Source organism: Schistocerca americana, chromosome 5 (assembly GCF_021461395.2).
Source record: "Schistocerca americana isolate TAMUIC-IGC-003095 chromosome 5, iqSchAmer2.1, whole genome shotgun sequence".
Taxonomy (NCBI): domain Eukaryota; kingdom Metazoa; phylum Arthropoda; class Insecta; order Orthoptera; family Acrididae; genus Schistocerca; species Schistocerca americana.
Genome location: NC_060123.1, coordinates 343,925,349 through 343,944,654, shown reverse-complemented (window position 1 = coordinate 343,944,654; position 19,306 = coordinate 343,925,349). Strand labels below are relative to the sequence as shown.

At 41.0% G+C, this 19,306-nt stretch overlaps 1 protein-coding gene across 1 annotated transcript in view; it reads right to left on the bottom strand.

Moving 5' to 3' along the window:
- Positions 1-19,306, bottom strand: part of LOC124616366 (NADPH oxidase 5) — a 450,136-nt gene that overhangs the window by 414,021 nt on the left and 16,809 nt on the right. The window contains exon 2 of the mRNA XM_047144676.1: positions 2,816-2,910. Within this exon, the coding sequence (XP_047000632.1) occupies positions 2,816-2,910 (95 nt within the window). The remainder of the gene's footprint in view (positions 1-2,815; positions 2,911-19,306) is intronic.

The window sequence follows — 19,306 nt, the reverse complement described above, 5'->3', positions numbered from 1 at the left end:
GGATTAGCCGAGCGGTCTAAGGCGCTGCAGTCATGGACTATGCGGCTGGTCCCGGCAGAGGTTCGAGTCCTCCCTCGGGCATGGGTGTGTGTGTTTGTCCTTAGGATAATTTAGGTTAAGTAGTGTGTAAGCTTAGGGAGTGATGACCTTAGCAGTTAAGTCCCATAAGATTTCACACACATTTTTGAACGAATGCTACTTGGCTCAGTCGTCTCGGGTAGTGACAGGCTAAGGATCGCGTTTCGTCAGTAGCGTGCTTTTGTGTCGCGTCGAGATTCAGGATGCAGCTGTTAATCAGCAGCGATATGCAATCAAATTTTGCATTAAACTTGAAAAAATCGGACTCTGTGACGGTAGGCCTGATTCAGGAAACCTACGGAGAGGAAGCTACGTCCCAGAAAAGAATTCACGAGTAGCACAAGATGTTCCAAATACGCGGAGAAAACGTCGACGACAACAAGCACTTCATGCGTCTTTTATGACCCCAAAAGTACGAAAATGTGGAGAAAGTACCAAAAGTTTTGAACAGGGGTCTACTCCTGAGATAATAGCAGAGGATTTTAATATGTCAAAATCGAATGTTTATCTCATTTTGGAAGGCGAAGTAGTGATGAGAGAGGTGTGCCCAAACACGGTCCCAAAAATTGTGACCGATGAACAAGTGGAAAAAATGGTTCAAATGGCTCTGAGCACTATGGGACTTAACATCTGAGGTCATCAATCCCCTAGAACTTAGAACTACTTAAACCTAACTAACCTAAGGACATCACACACATCCATGCCCGAGGCAGGATTCGAACCTGCGACCGTAGCGGTCACGCGGTTCCAAACTGAAGCGCCTAGAACCGCACGGCCACACCGGCCGGCGAACAAGTGGAAATCCGTGAAGTGACGCGGGAAGTGAACGTTGCGAAAGTTACTCTAATTTTTGGGACAGAGTAGTGACAGGCAACGAGACGTGGATTTTCTAGTACGACCCTGAAACACAGGTCGTTGGAGTGGGCAAGAGGCTTCGGTGCGCTGCCTTATTGAGGTCCGGATGACGCACTCCAAGAAGGCTATGGCGACTGGACTAAGGGGTGAGAAAGGTGCATGGATTCGGAAGGAATGTACTTTCAATATTTTTAAGGTTTTGTACATTAAAAAGCAATAAATTCCTTCAAAAGAAGTTATTGTTACAGCTTTTGGGACAGAACCTGTACAGAAGAAGGAAATACACAGTCATTGGTTCGGAAACGCTTTAGTCACATATTAGAACCATTTTTCTACACCTCCTCACGCAGCATTTTTCATAGTAAGCATAAAGGAACAGAAGGTACTAGCTACGGCAAGAACTTCTTTCTTACATGAAATGTTCAAAACGCCCTATCATTTACTCACAAGAACACAACATACAACAATACGACATGAAGCTATGTTCACGATGGCCTCTCGGTTACGTCTGGTTGAGTTTATTTAGATTCGGCACCAGTGTTTTGTTGTTCATTTCATGAAAGTGATGTTGACATGCGATACATGGTATCACGTTACTTATAGCAAGCATCAACTGTTTAAGTAGTCTCTACGAATTTGGCGAACACAGCACTGTTTACTAATGTTCATCTTGGATTCCGTGGCAGATGTATAGGAAGAACTGGATCAAGTTCCCTTTGGACATAAATCCTCTAGACTATTAGTGGGAATATTTATAAATTTCTGTGTATCAAATACAACTATCAGCAACAGTGTCCTCGATTTCATATTTTGGAAGTCATCGAAACCACACGTAATAGTGCAGCGATACATCAACACATCCGTGGTTTAATGCGGCTGCTGGTTGATGCACTTAACATTCAACATAGGGCATTTTGACATTTCACTTAAGAATGACTTTCTTGTCGTATGCCGGTACCTTCCGTTCCTCTATGTTTTCTGTTACTGAACATGTGTATCAAATCATTTCTAACATTGTAATAAAGATTTTTCGGACCGAACACCATACAACATACTTTTTCTGTCTGACGAACATGTCCTGAAACTTTTACTGTGTCCTTAAACACTGACGAACGTGCTAAATTGATTATTCCCCATGAAGATCAGTAACATTGGATGCTTTTACCTGGTTTAAATGTTTTAATATGTTATTCCGTTTTTTCGGCATATGTTTATGGTCGTGGTTACTGAAACATCTCAGTACGAAGAAGCTCGACCCGGAAATATCAAGCACGAAATCCAGTTGCAAAAGACAGTTACTGTGATTTCGCCAACCCAGAGGAGACGTGGTGTTGGCATATGCTTCTTAATAAACATATTTCACCCTCGTATCCTAGGCTGAATTCCTAACTTTCCCGTAGTGTCTCATGCAGTATTGGCATGTGACGCTATAGTTGGTAACCCGTTCGAACGGATTAGGTCGTTAATTTCGGCGGCCCTCCAACGCTCTGCGAGAAAAGTAGTCTGTATGCCAGTATCGTGTTCCACCTTGTACTTTCATCTCAACATCACACGCACTCATTACGTTAATGTTCACTGAAACATAGACTTAAGAGATATATCACGAGGGAAACGTGCCAGTGTGGGCTAAGGATGGAACCTTTTCCAGTTAGGTGGGCGAAGAACCCTCTGTGTCCCTCAGCCAAAAATGACGACTATTTCTTTAGTTTCTTCGAATAGAAAAGATGAGCTCCTCGACAATAACACAGCAACACCAAGTTGCAAGAATTGAACATTTTCATCTCGAAACCGAGAGATTCACGCAGTTTCCACTTGGTTCTATTACGGTATGCAGGACAGACGTGCAGTTGTCATGTATTTGTAAACAAATACTGGTACTCACGTCAATCGCTCTTTCAGAAATTCTATCCAGTCGTCCTGCCGAAGGACTCCATCTCTGTCCAGATCGAACAGCTTGAATACTCGTTCCAGCAACTCCTGCAACCAAAAAGACAGTCGTATTGGTATCTGATTACAGAACATCGACAGTCAACATGTAGAGGAAAAGTTATTGCTAAACTGTAAATTTAAAATTAAATGGACACGTAGCATCTTCGCAATCATTCAGCCCAAGGAACGTCAGAAACAGCAAAGGTTATAATGACAAGAACAGGAAAACGTCAGATGCCACTGGAAGCCTTATGAGTAGCATTCCGTTGCAATCACTAATTTTTTTAGAAAAGGTAAAAATATAAAGCTTTAGCGGCTCTATGCATGTATATTAGCTCAAAAATTGACATTACGTGGAAACATTGTCATGAAAAATGCAAGAAGATTGTAATTTATTAGGTGCTTTAGTGAAACTTCCTTCTGAGTCTAAAAAATGACATCAAACGAGGGGGCGCAATGATTACCAAACTTACTTCGTACTCGGCAGGGCACCGGATTATATCTCCGACCGGATATCCTGATTTAAGTTTTCCGTCGTTTCCGTAAAACGCATAAGATAACAGTTGGGATATTTCCTTCCGCCAATTCAGCTTGTATTCCGTCTCCAGTGACGTCGTCAACAGAACATTAAAACTTTAAACTCATTCTGTTTTCTTTAAAAAAAAAAATCACCCAGATCTGTCGGCTCTTCCGCATAGTATCGTTTTAAGTATTGCAAATTTTAATTACGGAGTTTTAAGTGCTACGTTTGTAGAAACTAACGTATGCGTATCATCACTCACACAATTCACTGTCCCGCGTGTTTGTTCTTCAGTGAAATTACCAAAATGCTGTACGATCTCGAAGATATCAAGCATATCATTTAAATTTTCAAATGTAATGGAAAGTAAAAACAGTAACTTGACAATCGTAATAATTACCGAAGTGCTCCGTGTGCAGCCTGAATTAAACAAATGGAAACGTGACTGCCAGAAACAAATGTTTTGATAGTAAAAACGGACCCATTTCCTTTACCATCGCAGACATTTTCAACCATTCAAGAAGAAGAAAATAAAAGGTAATACAATGATCCGTGAGATGAGGAAATATGAATGTAATGTGAGTGATAGAAGAATATATGTATATGTACCTGACGTTTGTCTGACTTCCTTGGTATTTGAGACGTGGGAACAAAATCTTCAGGTTGATCGAAGCCACGACAAACTATTTCTTACGTAAACAGATACTTTCATTATGCTGGTTTTAGCACTCATTGCCTGACAAAGAGATCGTAACAGAAATGTGAACGAGTTTTGAGTTTCGGCAGGCAATCCTTTTGCATTGGACTCAGCTACTGTTTGTAATATCACTCAGAAATGCCCCATAATCTACCCACTCGTTCGCTAGTGTTTATGACACAGAACAACGAACCAGTTCTAAATTCCGAGTGGGTGCCCCGCACGCAACCTTATTTACATATTAAACGAGCAATAATTAACGTATGAAATCAGATTCTGTTTGATCAGTCGAACTGTCTGCTCTCAATAACTTGTAAGCTGTTATAATCCTTTAGAGATATCGTAATATAATGGAACTGAGAGGTAAATCAAAAATCTAACTTATCTTTTAAGGACAGAGTATATCTAATACCCTCAATTATTGATCATTCACTGAAGCAAAAGTACATCTACATCTACATACATACTCCGCAAGCCAAAGTACATAATCATAAGAGAATAGCAGTCACTCGCTTGAGAAACAAGAGCAACTATCAGAAGTATAAATTTCATTAAAATAAACTATTACTGAAGGAAAGAAACTCCTTATAGCAGTCCGCAGTCATTATGTAAGCCTATATTATTATTAAGTTGTGCGTGGTCTCTCATTTGAATTTCAGCTCTGTATGTTTGTGAGCAAAGACTTCCTTCAATAGATGGCATCAGCCGAAGCATGTAATGAACAGTAATAAATTTATTTTGTAATCGAGGCCGATAGTTCAATCTAAAAGGAGCCTATCTCTGTTTTCTTCTTTGGTTCCTATTGCTGACTGATGCAGTTTGAGAACCAACAGTGAAAGCGGACGACGAAAGGAGGACATAAAGAGCAGATCATTGCAGGAAAGAGGGCTTTCCTTCCCAGAGGAAATCTGCTAATATCAAACATAGGGCTTAATCTGAGGAAGACATTTCTGAGGACGTAAGTTTGGCTCACGGCAGTGTATGGATTGTGGGAAATCCGGAAAGAAGAGAATCGAAGCTTTCGAGATGTGGTGCTATAGGAGGATGTAGAAAATTTGAGGAATGATAAGGTAAGGAAAGAGGAGGTTCTTAACAGAATCGGCGAAGGGAGGAACGTACGAAAAACAGAGACAGGTACGAGAAAGAGGATGAGAAGATACATATTAAAGCGTCAGAGTATTGGAGAGAGCTGTAATGGACGAAAACTGTAGGGGAATACAGAGACTGGAATACATTCAACAAATAACTTTGACCAAAGTGCTACTCCGCGATGAAAAGGTTGTCACAATGGAGGATTCATGGCGGGCCGCAACAGGCTAGTTAGAAGACGGATAACCAATACCTCTTGAGTGGAAACGGAGACAAATGTTTATTACAGTAAATACGCTGATATCTGGACAACTGTTTAAAGTTCGAGACTAGAATCAGCAATCTATAAATATTATGGTTGTTGGCTACTAGACCACTGTTGTATTGTCACATGTTTCCGAGCATGTAATCGTGGTTGTCATTAATGGAAAAAAAAATCAGCTTCAAATGAGACTCGTTGCGCTTGTCGCGTTAATTCGTATTTCAGTGTCACTATTTTAATGTTCACTCTGTAGTATGTGTCGTTTTGCTCACAGTGCTTAACGACAACCACTATCATACTGTAATCGACATATGTGCATCCAAGTGGAGAAAACATAATGTGACCATTATATAAACTGCGGCCTAAATGGAAATTTCGGATGGACTCTCAGAAAAACAGCAGCTCAATGCAATTACTGTAGTCGGATCGTGAAAACAGAAATTAGATTTGCTGTCTTACTATCGCGACTACCAGAAAGACACGCAAAAATAATACTAAAGAAAAACTCATCTGTAGTGTGCTAAAAAACTTACAAGATATGACATAACCGAAGAGATCTTACGCTACCACTCTTCTATCTCTCTCCACGTCAATTTCCCACGTAAACAATATACCTTACAAGGATTTACTAATTATTTCTTAATCTGTATCGTATTTAAATTACTTGTTCATTAGTGACAAGAAACTAGATACGTAATTTAACAAGGTAATGACAACACTGAATTAGGGAAACATTCGTACTGACTAGCTTCATCACCAATTAGGACAACAAGCAGCAACGGCAGCGGCAGCCATCCGACGTCCTATGTCGGATAAAAGGCCTCCTCCACACTTTTGCATGCACTGTGGTCAGTAGTACCTATCCTTGCTGCTGCTGAATGTTTTATAATGCTATCCCATCAGTCGTCTATTAGATATTCTCGCTCTTTTTATTATCTCTAGGAATTCAGTCAATATCATCTTTGGGCTGTTTACTATCCATTCATTCGGATCAGTGGTTCCCAAACTTTTCCTCTGACGGAACACTTCGAGAATCCAGGTACTTTGACGGAACACATCGTTAATTTTGAAGTTTAATAAAACTTTAATGCATCACACAAAAATTGTTTTATTTACTGGTTACTTCAGGTATAAAATAATTAATAACGTAGAAATTATAATAACGTTTTAAAAAATTAGTATTGTCAAAATGTCGAAAAAGGAAAAAAGCCATGTTATTATTAGTTTTTTTGCGGGGAACTTATTCTCTTCTCGCGGAACACCAGCGTTCCGCGGAACACATTGTGGGAAACGCTGGTATAGACGCATGATGTGCAGCCCATCTTCACTTTATTTTTGTAAGTTAAACCTCCTTTTTTGACGTCCTTCAATTCCTTGATCCAACTGTTTATTTCAGTAGCTGCCCTAGCATAAAGACACAAGAGATTGATTATTGTTTGACTGTACTATTTAAATGAAGCACTGGAAATAGTAGGAGTCTAAAAACCCTAGGAGTAACAGTAGGGAACTACATAAGGTGGAATGACCACGTCTAAATAGCGTTGGAAAATCAGATTGCAAGTCTGAGTCTCATTAGAGGAATCTTAAGGAAACGTAATTCATTCGCGAAAGAAATATCTTACAAAACACTCGTTCAACCGATTCTTGAATGTTGTTAATCAGTCTATCGTTCGACCGAGTCTTGAGTGTTGTTAGCCAGTCTAGATTCTATACCAGACTGGATTAATAACCCTTACTTGTTTGGTTTAGTAGAAGAGATAGGAAAGGTCCAACGAAGAGCACCGCGACTCATTACGGGCTCGTTTAGTAAGCAGAAGAGTTCAGCGACGAATTTCATACCGACGCTTACCGATACATCATTCATCCCACACACCATTCGCAATTTGAACAGGGAAATAGGTAGGATGGAACTGTCCACCACACATCGTAAGGTGGTTTGCGTGCTGTAGATTTAGATGTAGCTGTGTTGTTACGAAAGTGACGTGTTTGCGTGCGAAACCAGTGTATGGAAAATGGTGGCACACAAGTGGTCTAGACCAGCAGCAGCGAATTAGCTCACGTGACCGTAACGGTCAGTACAACTTTGTCCTTGCTGTTGGCTTGGCGGACGGGCAGTACAGTGGGAATGGGCCTGAATGCGCCTATTGTCTGCTCTACTTGGGGCACCCTTGCCTTTGAGTCGGCTTCCACTGCACATAAACCACAAACACCTCATACCGTAGCAAACCTGTCCCTCATTAATGGAAGTATAAACGCTATAATCATGACGAAAATCAAGCTGTTTATATTACTGAGCAGCATAGTGAACAAACACGGACTGTAGATATTTGTGACAGCATAAGATATACAACTTGCATCTTGATTTCTACTTATTCAGGTCACTCAGAACAAAACACTAATTGCTAGGAAGTTTGAGAAATCGAAATACTGTCCTTTGTTCAGGCAACTTTACGTGCCATATTTCAACAAAATAATGCTAGCTTTCTTATAACTGTGAGTATGCTTACCGCACCTTTCTGACTTACGTGTCGAAAATATGTCGTACATCGAATATGTATACTACAGTGTTTGTTGTGGTCCTTTGGTAACCACTGTTGGTACTGTATAGACTGCACAGTATCGTGTGGAGCTACATTTTCAGGAACATGTCATAAACCTTATAGATTTTGTATCACGACGGGGCTCTGACAGCAATAGAGTCGATTTTACACCATCCTGTTTCTGAAATACATTTGTCGTCATTGAAATTTCGATTGGAGGAACGGTTCATATGTGTTGGTTTTTTGGCATACTCTGTATACCTTTCAAAATGTTTTAGCACATACCATTTTCGACTTTTTAAAGTTTTTTTATTTTTCGTATTCATTATTTCACTTTTTGCTGTTCTTCTCCTTTTAATGTTTAATAGTATGTTTTTGATTTGCAAAAATGTTCAAATGTGTGTGAAATCTTATGGGACTTAACTGCTAAGGTCATCAGTCCCTAAGCTTAGACACTACTTAACCTAAATTATCCTAAGGACAAACACACACACCCATGTCCGAGGGAGGACTCAAACCTCCGCCGGGATCAGCCGTAAAGTCCATGACTGCAGCGCCTAAGACCGCTCGGCTAATCCCGCGCGGCTTTTGATTTGCAGAGCAGAGCTAGAAGATCTGCAAATCGTCAGTAAATGGTTGGTATGGTAATCCAGTGGTGTGAAAGAGATCCTCATATAGTGTTTTCTTCGAAAGATAGTGCAAACTTTTTGTGTTTGAAAGTTACACTAAGAAAAATGGCAACTAGTAAATCTTGTTGCTGTCTAAAGCACCCCGACAGCTTTTGTTATGTGTGTGGGAAATTCACTCCAAAAGCTCAAAGAAAACCAATCACTGATTTGGTTAAGAAGGCATATAAATTGTATTTCGATTGTCCTGTTGGTTATCAAGATAAAAATTTTGCACCTCATATTGCCTGCATCACCTGTACTATAAACTTAACCGAATGGTTGAAAGGAAAACGCCTAGCCATGTCATTCGCTGTTACGATTGTGCGGTGTGAGCCAAATGACCATTATTGAGACTCTTACTTCTGTCTTGCAAATATTTCGGGACATTCAAGCAAAACTAGACATAAAATGATCCAAACGTATCTTCAATGCAGTTGCCTGTGCCCCATGATGAGGGGTCTCCTGTTCCTGTCTGTAACTTGAAAATGGTTCAAATGCCTCTGAGCACTATGGGACTTAACTTCTAACGTCATCAGTCCCCTAGAACTTAGAACTACTTAAACCTAACTAACCTAAGGACATCACACACATCCATGCCCGAGGCAGGATTCGAACCTGCGACCGTAGCGGTCGCGCGGTTCCCGACTGTAGCGCCTTTAACCGCTTGACCACCCGGCCGGCTGTAACTTGAAAGTCACGGAACCAGACACCATGTCAAGTGAATCAGAAATTACTGAACATATAGAAGAGTACTGCCCTAATATCATGACCCTTCGCCTCAGCCGTTAAATCAAAAGGAATTGAACGATTTTGTTCGCGGTCTTAAACTTTCAAAACAGCAAGCTGAACTCTTGGGGTCGAGACTGCAACAATGGAACCTTCAACTCCAGTGACAAAAATCTCCTGTTTCAGATTAAGAGGTGCTTCCTTCGCCCAGTATTTCGATATGCAGAATTCAATTTGTATATGGCGAGATGTCAATGGTCTGATGATTCAGATAGGTGTACAACGTAATCCGCAGGATATGTTCCTGGAAACGTAAATGTGAACCATACCCCATTGGCTGAGCTCGATAAAATTATTTTGACTCCCCTTCATATCAATTTGTGCCTTATCAAGAACTTTGTAAAAGATCTGGATAAGGAAGGTGAGGCCTTCAATTACTTAAAAGAAAAGTTTCCCACTTTAAGTGAGTCAAAGCTAAAAGAGTGTATATTTGTTGGACCACAAATAAGAAAATTGCTGAAAGATCCAACCTTTGATACCAAACTCACAGATATCCAGTTAGCCGCTTGGTCTTCTTTTAAAGAAATTGTGAAGGGCTTTTTGGGTAACAGAAAAGACAAAAACTATGTTACCACTGTGAATGATCTGTTGGACAACTATAAGAACATAGGGTATAGAATGTCACTTAAAGTTCACTTTTTACATTCTCACCTTGAATTCTTCCCGGAAAATTTGGGAGCCGTAAGCGATGAGCATGGTGAACGCTATCACGAAGACATTCTTACCGTGGAACACCGTTACCAAGGCCACTGGAACCCTTCGATGATTATTTCTGGGGTCTTGTTAGCGAGAGTGATGAAGCGGTAAACAAAAGAAGAGCTCTGTCGTCGTATTTTTCAAAACCCATAAACGATTAAAGGTGAAAGTATCTTCTGAATTAATTTGGACCTTTTATTGGATCATGGCCATATATAGATACAAAATAGTATATATTTCAAACATTCTGAATGTGTATTTTTGTTTGACTTAATTGTATCAATTTTCGCTATTACCTTTTTTTATTCTTCTGTGTATCTAGGAATAGTGACATCATAGAGAAAAACTGATTTTACCAGTGTATTCAGCATCCCAAAATTAGGTAAATCCACCCATTTACAAACCAGATGCAGAAAAAAGTTTAAATTTGTTAACTAGAGTTATCCAACCATCTTCAGGTCGAGCATTTGTAGTGTTTGTCCGCAACGTGAGACAAAGCAATACTGTCCACGTCACAGTTATCTTTCGTACAAGAGACATGGAACAATAAAATAGTGGCACATCACTTTAAGGCAAAACATGAAGTGTGCAAGACCATTCTTATTAGACCACACTGATATACAATATTAGGTCTGCAATCTCGTTACAACTGTAACTTGTCAACAACATACAGTATGTAGCCATTCAGAGACATCTGCATGCATCTCTGACGCTTAAGATGGTGCAAAGAGCGAGGCAACTGTATAGTGGATAACTAGAAACAAATGATTTGAAGTGATGAACCTCCCTATACCCTGTGGCAATCCGATGGAAGTGTTTGGGTTTGGTGATTAATGTATTAACGTGGAACGTTACCTGCCATCAAGTGCAGTGCCAACAGTGAAGCACAGAGGGGATAATGTTACGGTATGGGAGATGTTTTTTGTCGTAAGTGTGTGGTCCCCATATTGCCCTTAAGAAAACGCCAAAAGCGGAAGTATGTTAACAAGTTTTAGACCACTGTGTACTGCACACAGTAGAGGAACGGCTCGCAGACGGTGACTGTTTATGCCAGCATGACAGTGCATCGTGTTCTGAAATAGCATTTGTGAGGTAACTGTTAGTGGACAACATTCCTCAAACGGCCTGACATGGTTGGAGTCCGAGCACGCCGTACGAATATTAGCGATTTTCTGTCTTATTCCATTCGCATATACAGCTAATGGAGGAAAATGGCTGTCTGTGTACGCACAGAATCTCTCAGGCGAGATATACAGTGGTGGGCGCTCAGTTTTTAAATTAACGCTACACACTTTCACCACAACTATTTCGCCATTCTTCAAATTATCGGCATTTTAATTCCTCGAGCACTTCTGTTACACTTTGGTATGGGCTGTCACTAATCTAGTAGCGCTGCGTTTCCGTTTTTCGACCTACATAACAAAGACTCCATATCCTGGTGCAACACAGTAGAATTAGCGAACTACACCCTGCATGCCATTTCCTTTACGGATGAACTGCACTTTCCTAAGAACTCTTCCAACAAATCTAAGTTTTCCTTGTGATTTCTTCAATTCATTACACCAAGTTGAAATACTGACCAAGTCTTTCTGCCCTTAATTACGATCGTCTAACGACGGTATGTTTCTGAAGGCAACAGCAACGGCAGCGAATCTTACGCGGTCCTGATCCTGTTTGAGTAGTCCTTGAAACAGAATGAGATCATCAGTGGTCCTATTACGCATCCGTTGGTCTCGCTCAATGTTACTTTCCTTCCTGCTTGACATTCGTCTTCCAGTATATGCTGGGTGTTATTACAGGAATAGTGTATTCATCGATTCAGTGGCATGGCTATGAAGACACTCCTTCAGTGGCGAAGAACAGCCCGATTTTAAACAAGGTGAATTAAGAAAAATTGAATAGGTTATATGCAGAGGGAGTACATGTCGTGTGTGTAGAATAATGCGACAGTCCAAATTAACGGAAAATTTTTATTATTGACAGCATCGGGGCATACCTGTTGACGCATGACGTAACATATGTAGTTAATTGTGCAGTAAAGCAGACGTGTCCAGAAAACCTGATGGTAGATTCAGAGCAGAGACCCAAACACTTAACGGCTGGTTTATGTCTGAGAAACACGAACCTGTCTGGCACACACGCCGGTGTATTTATGCCTGTGGCTGGCTGCTGAAAGGACACGTCTCTACATCCAGACGAAGAGAATTGGTTCAAATCAGTTTTCGACTTCCCCAACGTCTTGATAGCACGCATATCTAACTTAAGAAATAAGAGAAAAACACTGACTTGTGGCGGCTGAATCCTCTTCATTTAGTTATTAATACCTAAAAAAACTCCATGACATAAGAGTGATTTAATAGGCCGCACCATCCACATTTCGTGTTAGTACCTGTTGAACAGTTCTGTGACTATAAATAATGGAAAATGTGGGGTCATCTTGATGAGTACTAAAAGGAATCCGTTCAGTTGCGGTTACACGATAAGTCACCCAAATCTAAAGGCTGTCAGTTTTGCTAAATAGCTAGGGATTACCATTATGAAAAACTAAAATAGGAACGATCATCTAGAAAACGTTGTGGTGAGGGCGAACTAATGAGTTCGTTTTATTGGCAGAACACTTACTACATGCAACAGGTATACTAAAGAGACAGCCTACAGTACGCTTGCGCATCCTCTTTTGAACTGCTGTTTCACAGTATCAGATCCTTACCAGACAGCATTGACGGAGGACATTGAAAAAGTTCGAAGAAGGGCGGCTCGTTTTGCATTATCGCGAAATGGGGGAGAGAGTTTAACGGATATGATACCCGAGTTACGGTGGCAGTTTTTCCTTGAGGTGAGATCGTCTCACGAAATTTCAATCACCAACTTTCTCCTCCGAATACAAAAATTTCTGTTGACGCCCGCCGCCCCCCCCCCCCTCCTACATAGGAATAAATGATCATTGTACCAAAAGAATAGGAATCAGAGCTCGCACGGAAAAATGTAAGTATTCGTTTTTCCAGCATGCTTTTTGGGGGGCGGAATTGTAGGAAAATAGTTTGAAGGTGGTTCGAAAAACCCTCTGCCAGGAACTTAAGTGTGAATTATAGAGTATACATGTAGATCTAGATATATAGCTGTGAGGGTGATTAAGCAGAAGACAGGTACAGTATTCTCTTTGCACTAAACGTAGAGCCACGAAAGTCATTCTCTTTACTAGAGTCCCGATTTCTTACTTTTGCATGTTTGGATTGCAACATTCTTCTACTTCAGCAGTGATGTCTATCCTTCTAGGATCTGCCACACAATTATTTTGAGAAAATGTCAAAGATGTGAACTCAACGACATACTCTCTAAGATAATTAGCTAAGCAAAACATCAACAATCAAGTCAAGGTGTTTTATTAAAATGGAGGTATTTAGGCAACTGACCCGCTCCTTTCGTAGTGATCTACTTTCTGTAGAAGCTTTACACGGTGAAAGTTACACTTACGAACACATGAAGTAGAGGTAACGACATGTCGGATAGAGAGTTCTTCTATCGCGACAACGAAGTTCAGTTTTGTGAATTAGGTGACTGGGATGACATTTGAGCGCAGGGAGATCAAGAGACTATATCAATACGAGCGATGATGACGACGACGATGATGATGTTTGGTTTGTGGGGCGCTCAACTGCGCGGTCATCAGCGCCCGTACAAATTCCCAATCTGTACACAGGCCAATCCTGCCAATTTCACGAATGATGATGGAATGATGAGGACAACACAAACATCCAGTTCCCCGGGCAGTGAAGATCCCCAACCCGGTATCAATACGAGTGATCGCGGACAAATCGTGTGCGCCCGACGCACGGGCTCTCCAAGCTCGTAGGGCGCTAGGTTCTTCATGAGCACTGTGTCAAAGGTGCCCAATGACGGCCTATAGTCGGAATTAACCGTGGACACCGATCTCCTGGACGACGACGTCCTGATGAGAAGGATTACCGCCGGTCGTCGACAGACAGGCGGACCACAGAGCAGCAAGTCACTCGAAAATTCAGTTGTGAGCAACTGCCCAGAATCTTCTCCTCATTATGCCTTATGCAAACCACTGCTTCTACAAGTGCTTTGCTCATCTCAGGTCCAACAGCACAGCCTTTATCTTGAGTGCAGGACACCGCCTTGGGATGCTCTAAGCACAAGAGACAAGCGTAGCGACACAGTTAGAAACACGCCGCCATCAGAGTGCAAGTGCGTAGGAAATCAGATGACAGTATATAATAATTCATTCCAACAGTGGAGATGTTATCCTGCCGGAGATGTTTACATGGGATGAAACAGAACCACTGAATGTTCGTTACCGTCTCCCATGGGTGAACGATTGAGGTACCTAATGTCAGACTATGCAAATCAAAGGAAGGAAGGAAAATCAGCATTTACTTCCCGTCGAAATGCTTATCAGTATCGCTTACAGCATTCCCCATATGCCTATACTTTCAACAAATCACTTCATCATCTCATTGCTTCCTAATTGCGTCAGAGTGGTTTACTGATCCACTTCGCCAATCCTGTTCACCACGACGATAAATTAGCATCCCTTTTACCCAGATTCGATCAATTTAAGAGATCTGTGGGCACTTTTGTGGGGATCTTGAATTCGAATGGCTCCTCATGTCTCCTGAAGTCCATGCCATGTTGAATCACCACCATCAATACTTACGAAAAATCAAGAAAACAAGTTGTTCGAAATTCTCACAAAATTACGTATAATCTGCAGATCGGTGATACACAATATGTACAAAAATCAAAAGGAAACAATAAGCATGGTAGGTCAAGAGAGAAGTGCTCGGTTTAATAAGGGCGTAAAGTAGAGATACCGTCTTTCTCTCTTACTGTTCAACCTGTACGTCGAAGAAACAATGAGATACATGAAAGGAAGGTTCAGGAGTGGGATTAAAATTCATTCTGACAGGATATCAAGAAGATTCGTTGATTATATTTCTATACTCATGGAAAGCGAGGAATAATTACAAGACCTGATGGAATGAAGTCTAATGAACACAGTCTGGGAACGAAGAGTAGAGAAAGACGTAAGTAATGCGTACCAGCAGTAATAAGATTAGCGGTAAAAGTAACTTCCAAATTAGAGACAACGAAGTAAACGAAGATGAGAAATTCTTTCACCCTGGTAGTAAAATTGCGATAGACGAAGCAAGGAGGATATAGAAGTCACAGGTAAAGAGGAAATTTCTCTCTAAAAACTCAGATATGAAATGATGAAGTCCTCCACTGAATTGGCGAGGAAAGAAGTTTGTGGTAAAATCTGACTCGAGGAAGGAACAGGACGACTGGACGCGTGTTAAAACGTTATCAGCCGTAGAGAGCAAAAACTGTAAGAGAAGCAGGAACATGCCCAACAAATAACCGAGGGCATTTCATGTAAGTGCTACTATGAAACAAAGAGATTAGCATAGGACTGGAAGTCGTGGTGGGCTACAGCAAACCAATCAAATAACAGGAAACTATAATACCTCTAATTCATTTTCTTGCGAATACATATCGCGATGGACATCATGCTTTTCCTCAGTGTCGAGCGTAAATCACATGACGAATGCAATCAGGTCATCTTTCCTTCCTTTTAAGGTGGCTTGCAGGTCACCACGGTACGTAAAATAAAACGCAAAACTAAACATTGGTAAAGTTCTACTGACACAAGTACAAATTTACATACGACACAGACACACACACTTATAAAGTTCTCTTATGCTACTTACGCTATGTTATTTCTGAGGCTGAAATAGAAACGGAAATTGAAAAAGAAGTTTGGTTGGCATATACAGAAACGAAAAAAATAGTGCTTATTGAAACTATGGATGTAAGTAAAACATAAGTGACAACAGTAATTCCTGAAGTGTGACACTATTTTGCGCAGTAAATGAAGAATTGTGGCGTAGACGCGAGAGCGCAGGTTATGGTATAACAGAAACCAGTTCAGGTCGTACTGCCGTGTATGCAACCAAGTGAAAGATGCGGCCTTAAAGTTTAGAACGATGTGCATACGGCTGCATTAAGTTTTCGTGGACACGATACTCGTTTGTTAGTACTCGTTTGTTAGCTATGTCTGTGCAAGAACTTTGAAAATATATGTCGTGAGCAAAAGACGGCTCTGATTTAACTTACGTGTGGAGTACATTAGTAGATTTATCTAATGCGCTTTCAGTGTCTGGCTTCCTTTCACTGGAGGTTTCGCTAACGAGACCATAGAAACTGCATAAGATATTGGCACTGTTACGGTTCGTAATAACTTTGTATCTCACACTCCGCTGTAAGCTGAGTACATGCAAAAGCAGTTCCAGTCACTAGCATTAACCGAATTTATTATCTTATTCGGACATCTATGCGCGTAGTACTCTCCGCTCCAGATTAAAGAAAATGATGACAAGTGTGTTCCTGCGTTTTCCTCTGGCTTAGCTAATGCTACCTTCGAAGTTCCTTTTCAATCAAATCAGCCTTTCTTAAAATTTATAAATTTGTTTCGAGCAGTTTCGTCGTAGAGTTCAGTCATTTGCAGTGGTATCCTGTCATGCTATCTATGACCAAACATGAGGCAGTAGTGAAAAGGGATTATTATTTTTGCCTAATGATTGGAATTATTTTATAGGTTATAGTCTTGATGTTCTTCCTGTCTCCTGAAATATTGTCTGCAGTGGTCATGGAAGTGACTCATGAAAATGAATGGGAGTTGCAAGGTAGCGACATTTATTGTCCTGTAGCAGTTCGAGTGACGTTCATTACAGGGTCACCGATACTAGCTTCCTACGCCAAATGGTCCACCTGCTCATTGTGTCGAAGGGACGTTAAACACTAATCTTCCTTCCTTCCTTGGTGATTGTGAAACAAATCTACGTGAGCAACTATCGCAGTACGGATACATGTATATATCTTCTTTTGTTCTCTAGTGTGTCTTCATAAAATTTCGAGAATTTTTATGTTAATTTCAGTGCCCCACTTCAAGTTTTCGATTGATAGTAATGTTATACTGGCACAATAAATAGGTTCTAGATCCACGAATGACGATAAAATTTGTGAAATAATCGTTACCGCTTCCGCATAAAAAAATAGAACAATTTGAAAGCATCTGTAATGCATCTTGAGAGCAAAGGATGCAAACTATGCTTCTGAAGTGTTTAACTGTCGAGATCTATCAGTAAATACGCGAAAAAATGTGGTCGGTAAAGGTAAACATAAATTCTGAATTAATTGCATTTAAGTCATTTTCTTAAAACTGTGTTGTTGAATGTCGAGGTTCTCCATCTATTTTACAATGGAATCCCAAACTGGGATGTGGCTGTCCTATTGAATCCCACGGCCGTTGGTACTCACGCAGTCCAGTTCTGCGATAGCAGAGGGCAAAAATTGCGCGTTTCTGATGTGGATCTTATGAACAGAAAGTTGTTTCTCATTTCTCACAGGAAGATGATTAATGTACTATTAGTCTGCTGAATTTTGCGGTAGTCAAATCTTGTCACCGAATACTAACGTCGAACATTCAACGATTGTTCTACAGTACCTGCTAGTGAGATGTTCGCCTCTGTTAGTTGTAATATCGGACGATCAAATTGAAGACCAAGTTCTCTGGTTGTTGCTAAGTCGGTACGCCGTTCGCAACTACGACTGGAACATCACAGGACGGTTATTGGCGTAAGTGAGGAGCATTTGGCAGACTGAGCACTGACCGAAGGGATTGGCGATTCACAAATCGCTCATCCTATGAACTTGTCCACTGTGAGCCAACCAAGTACTTTGTCTATCGATGTACTGCAACTAATTTCAAGACGAAAATATCAGAATTTCTGTCTATAAGTTTGAGAAAACAATGCAATAGTTTCGGAACACATTACGAAGTTAGTACGAAAGCAGAATATGTTGCTTTAGAAGTAATGTTACCGATAGCCGCTTGTGTCGCCCGTACAATGCAGAAATTGTACTGTTGGGAGTGGGGCAACGGTTGGTACTGTGAGAACGAGCGAAGGCAGCTCAGCCAGGTTGCTCGTAAGGCGCCGAGGCGTGATAGATAAAATACGATGGAGGGTCAATTACAGTTTGGAATCAAATGAGGCTCAACAGACTTTTTCAGGTGGTTAAATAACGTATTTTCAGAGACTACTTCATCAATGTGTGTTCTGAAATTCAGAATCCGGAGGTTTACTGACAGATTAAGATGTGCGCCGATGTCATATTTCGTTTTCTACTATGCACGCGGAGGAATAGGACCGCTTTTACATCTCAATTAGCGTTTATTACAGGCGGAAACGATTTCTGTTTAAATGGCATCGTCTACGTCGGGTTGTAGAATTACGGAAGAGTGGTACCTCGCGGAGTAGTGTCGGCTTATCTTGCCACACAACCGCCTTCCAGTGAGCCAGTGTCTATATCGCGGATGCACAGATTTCAGGGCGTTTCCACATGGGACTGTAACTGCGGCGGTTTATCGAGGCGACGTCTTTTATGCTTACGGACGGTCTCATATGGATGCATTACATCAAACTTCATCCTATAACGCAATATGACGTGATGGAAAGTGGCTCGTCTTGTGGACGAATTATTTTCGTCAGGAAAGTGACACATGAAGAAGTGCGAGCTTAGCGCATGTTTGCAATGTTCTTGGGAAGCGTGATGCTGCTGTTAGTCCTCTTGGGGGGCGGCGGATAATACTTAAATGGTCGTTATGTCGTTATGAAAAGATCCGTAAATTGTCTGCCCGTGCTTTGCACCTACCTTCGCCGTCTACAAGAGCCTGGTAACTATTTTTGCGTTCGGCCAGAAAGCGATGGACGACATACTGACCATTTTGTGCTCACTAAGAGAAAATGTTCCTATTTGCTATTTACTCAACCGGAGCAGGAACTGCGACTATACTCAAAAGTTTTGAGTTTTAACTGACTAATATATCTACAAAAGTGCACACGCAGAAAATGTAGCTCTTAGTATTGTAACTAATATCCATATCGGAAACAGGATCTTTAACACTTCATAGGCAAACTCTACAGGAATTCCAAGTACAATGGTTTAACGCCCTGGCTCCTAATTACCAAAAGTTAATTGCTTACCTTAAAAGTGGAAAATAAATTCGCCACTTGTCAGTTGGTTTTGTCAACATTACGGGCAGCCACAACCAGTTACTTCCGTGAACGGTGCCCAGTCCTCGCGAGTTCTCTCTCTACT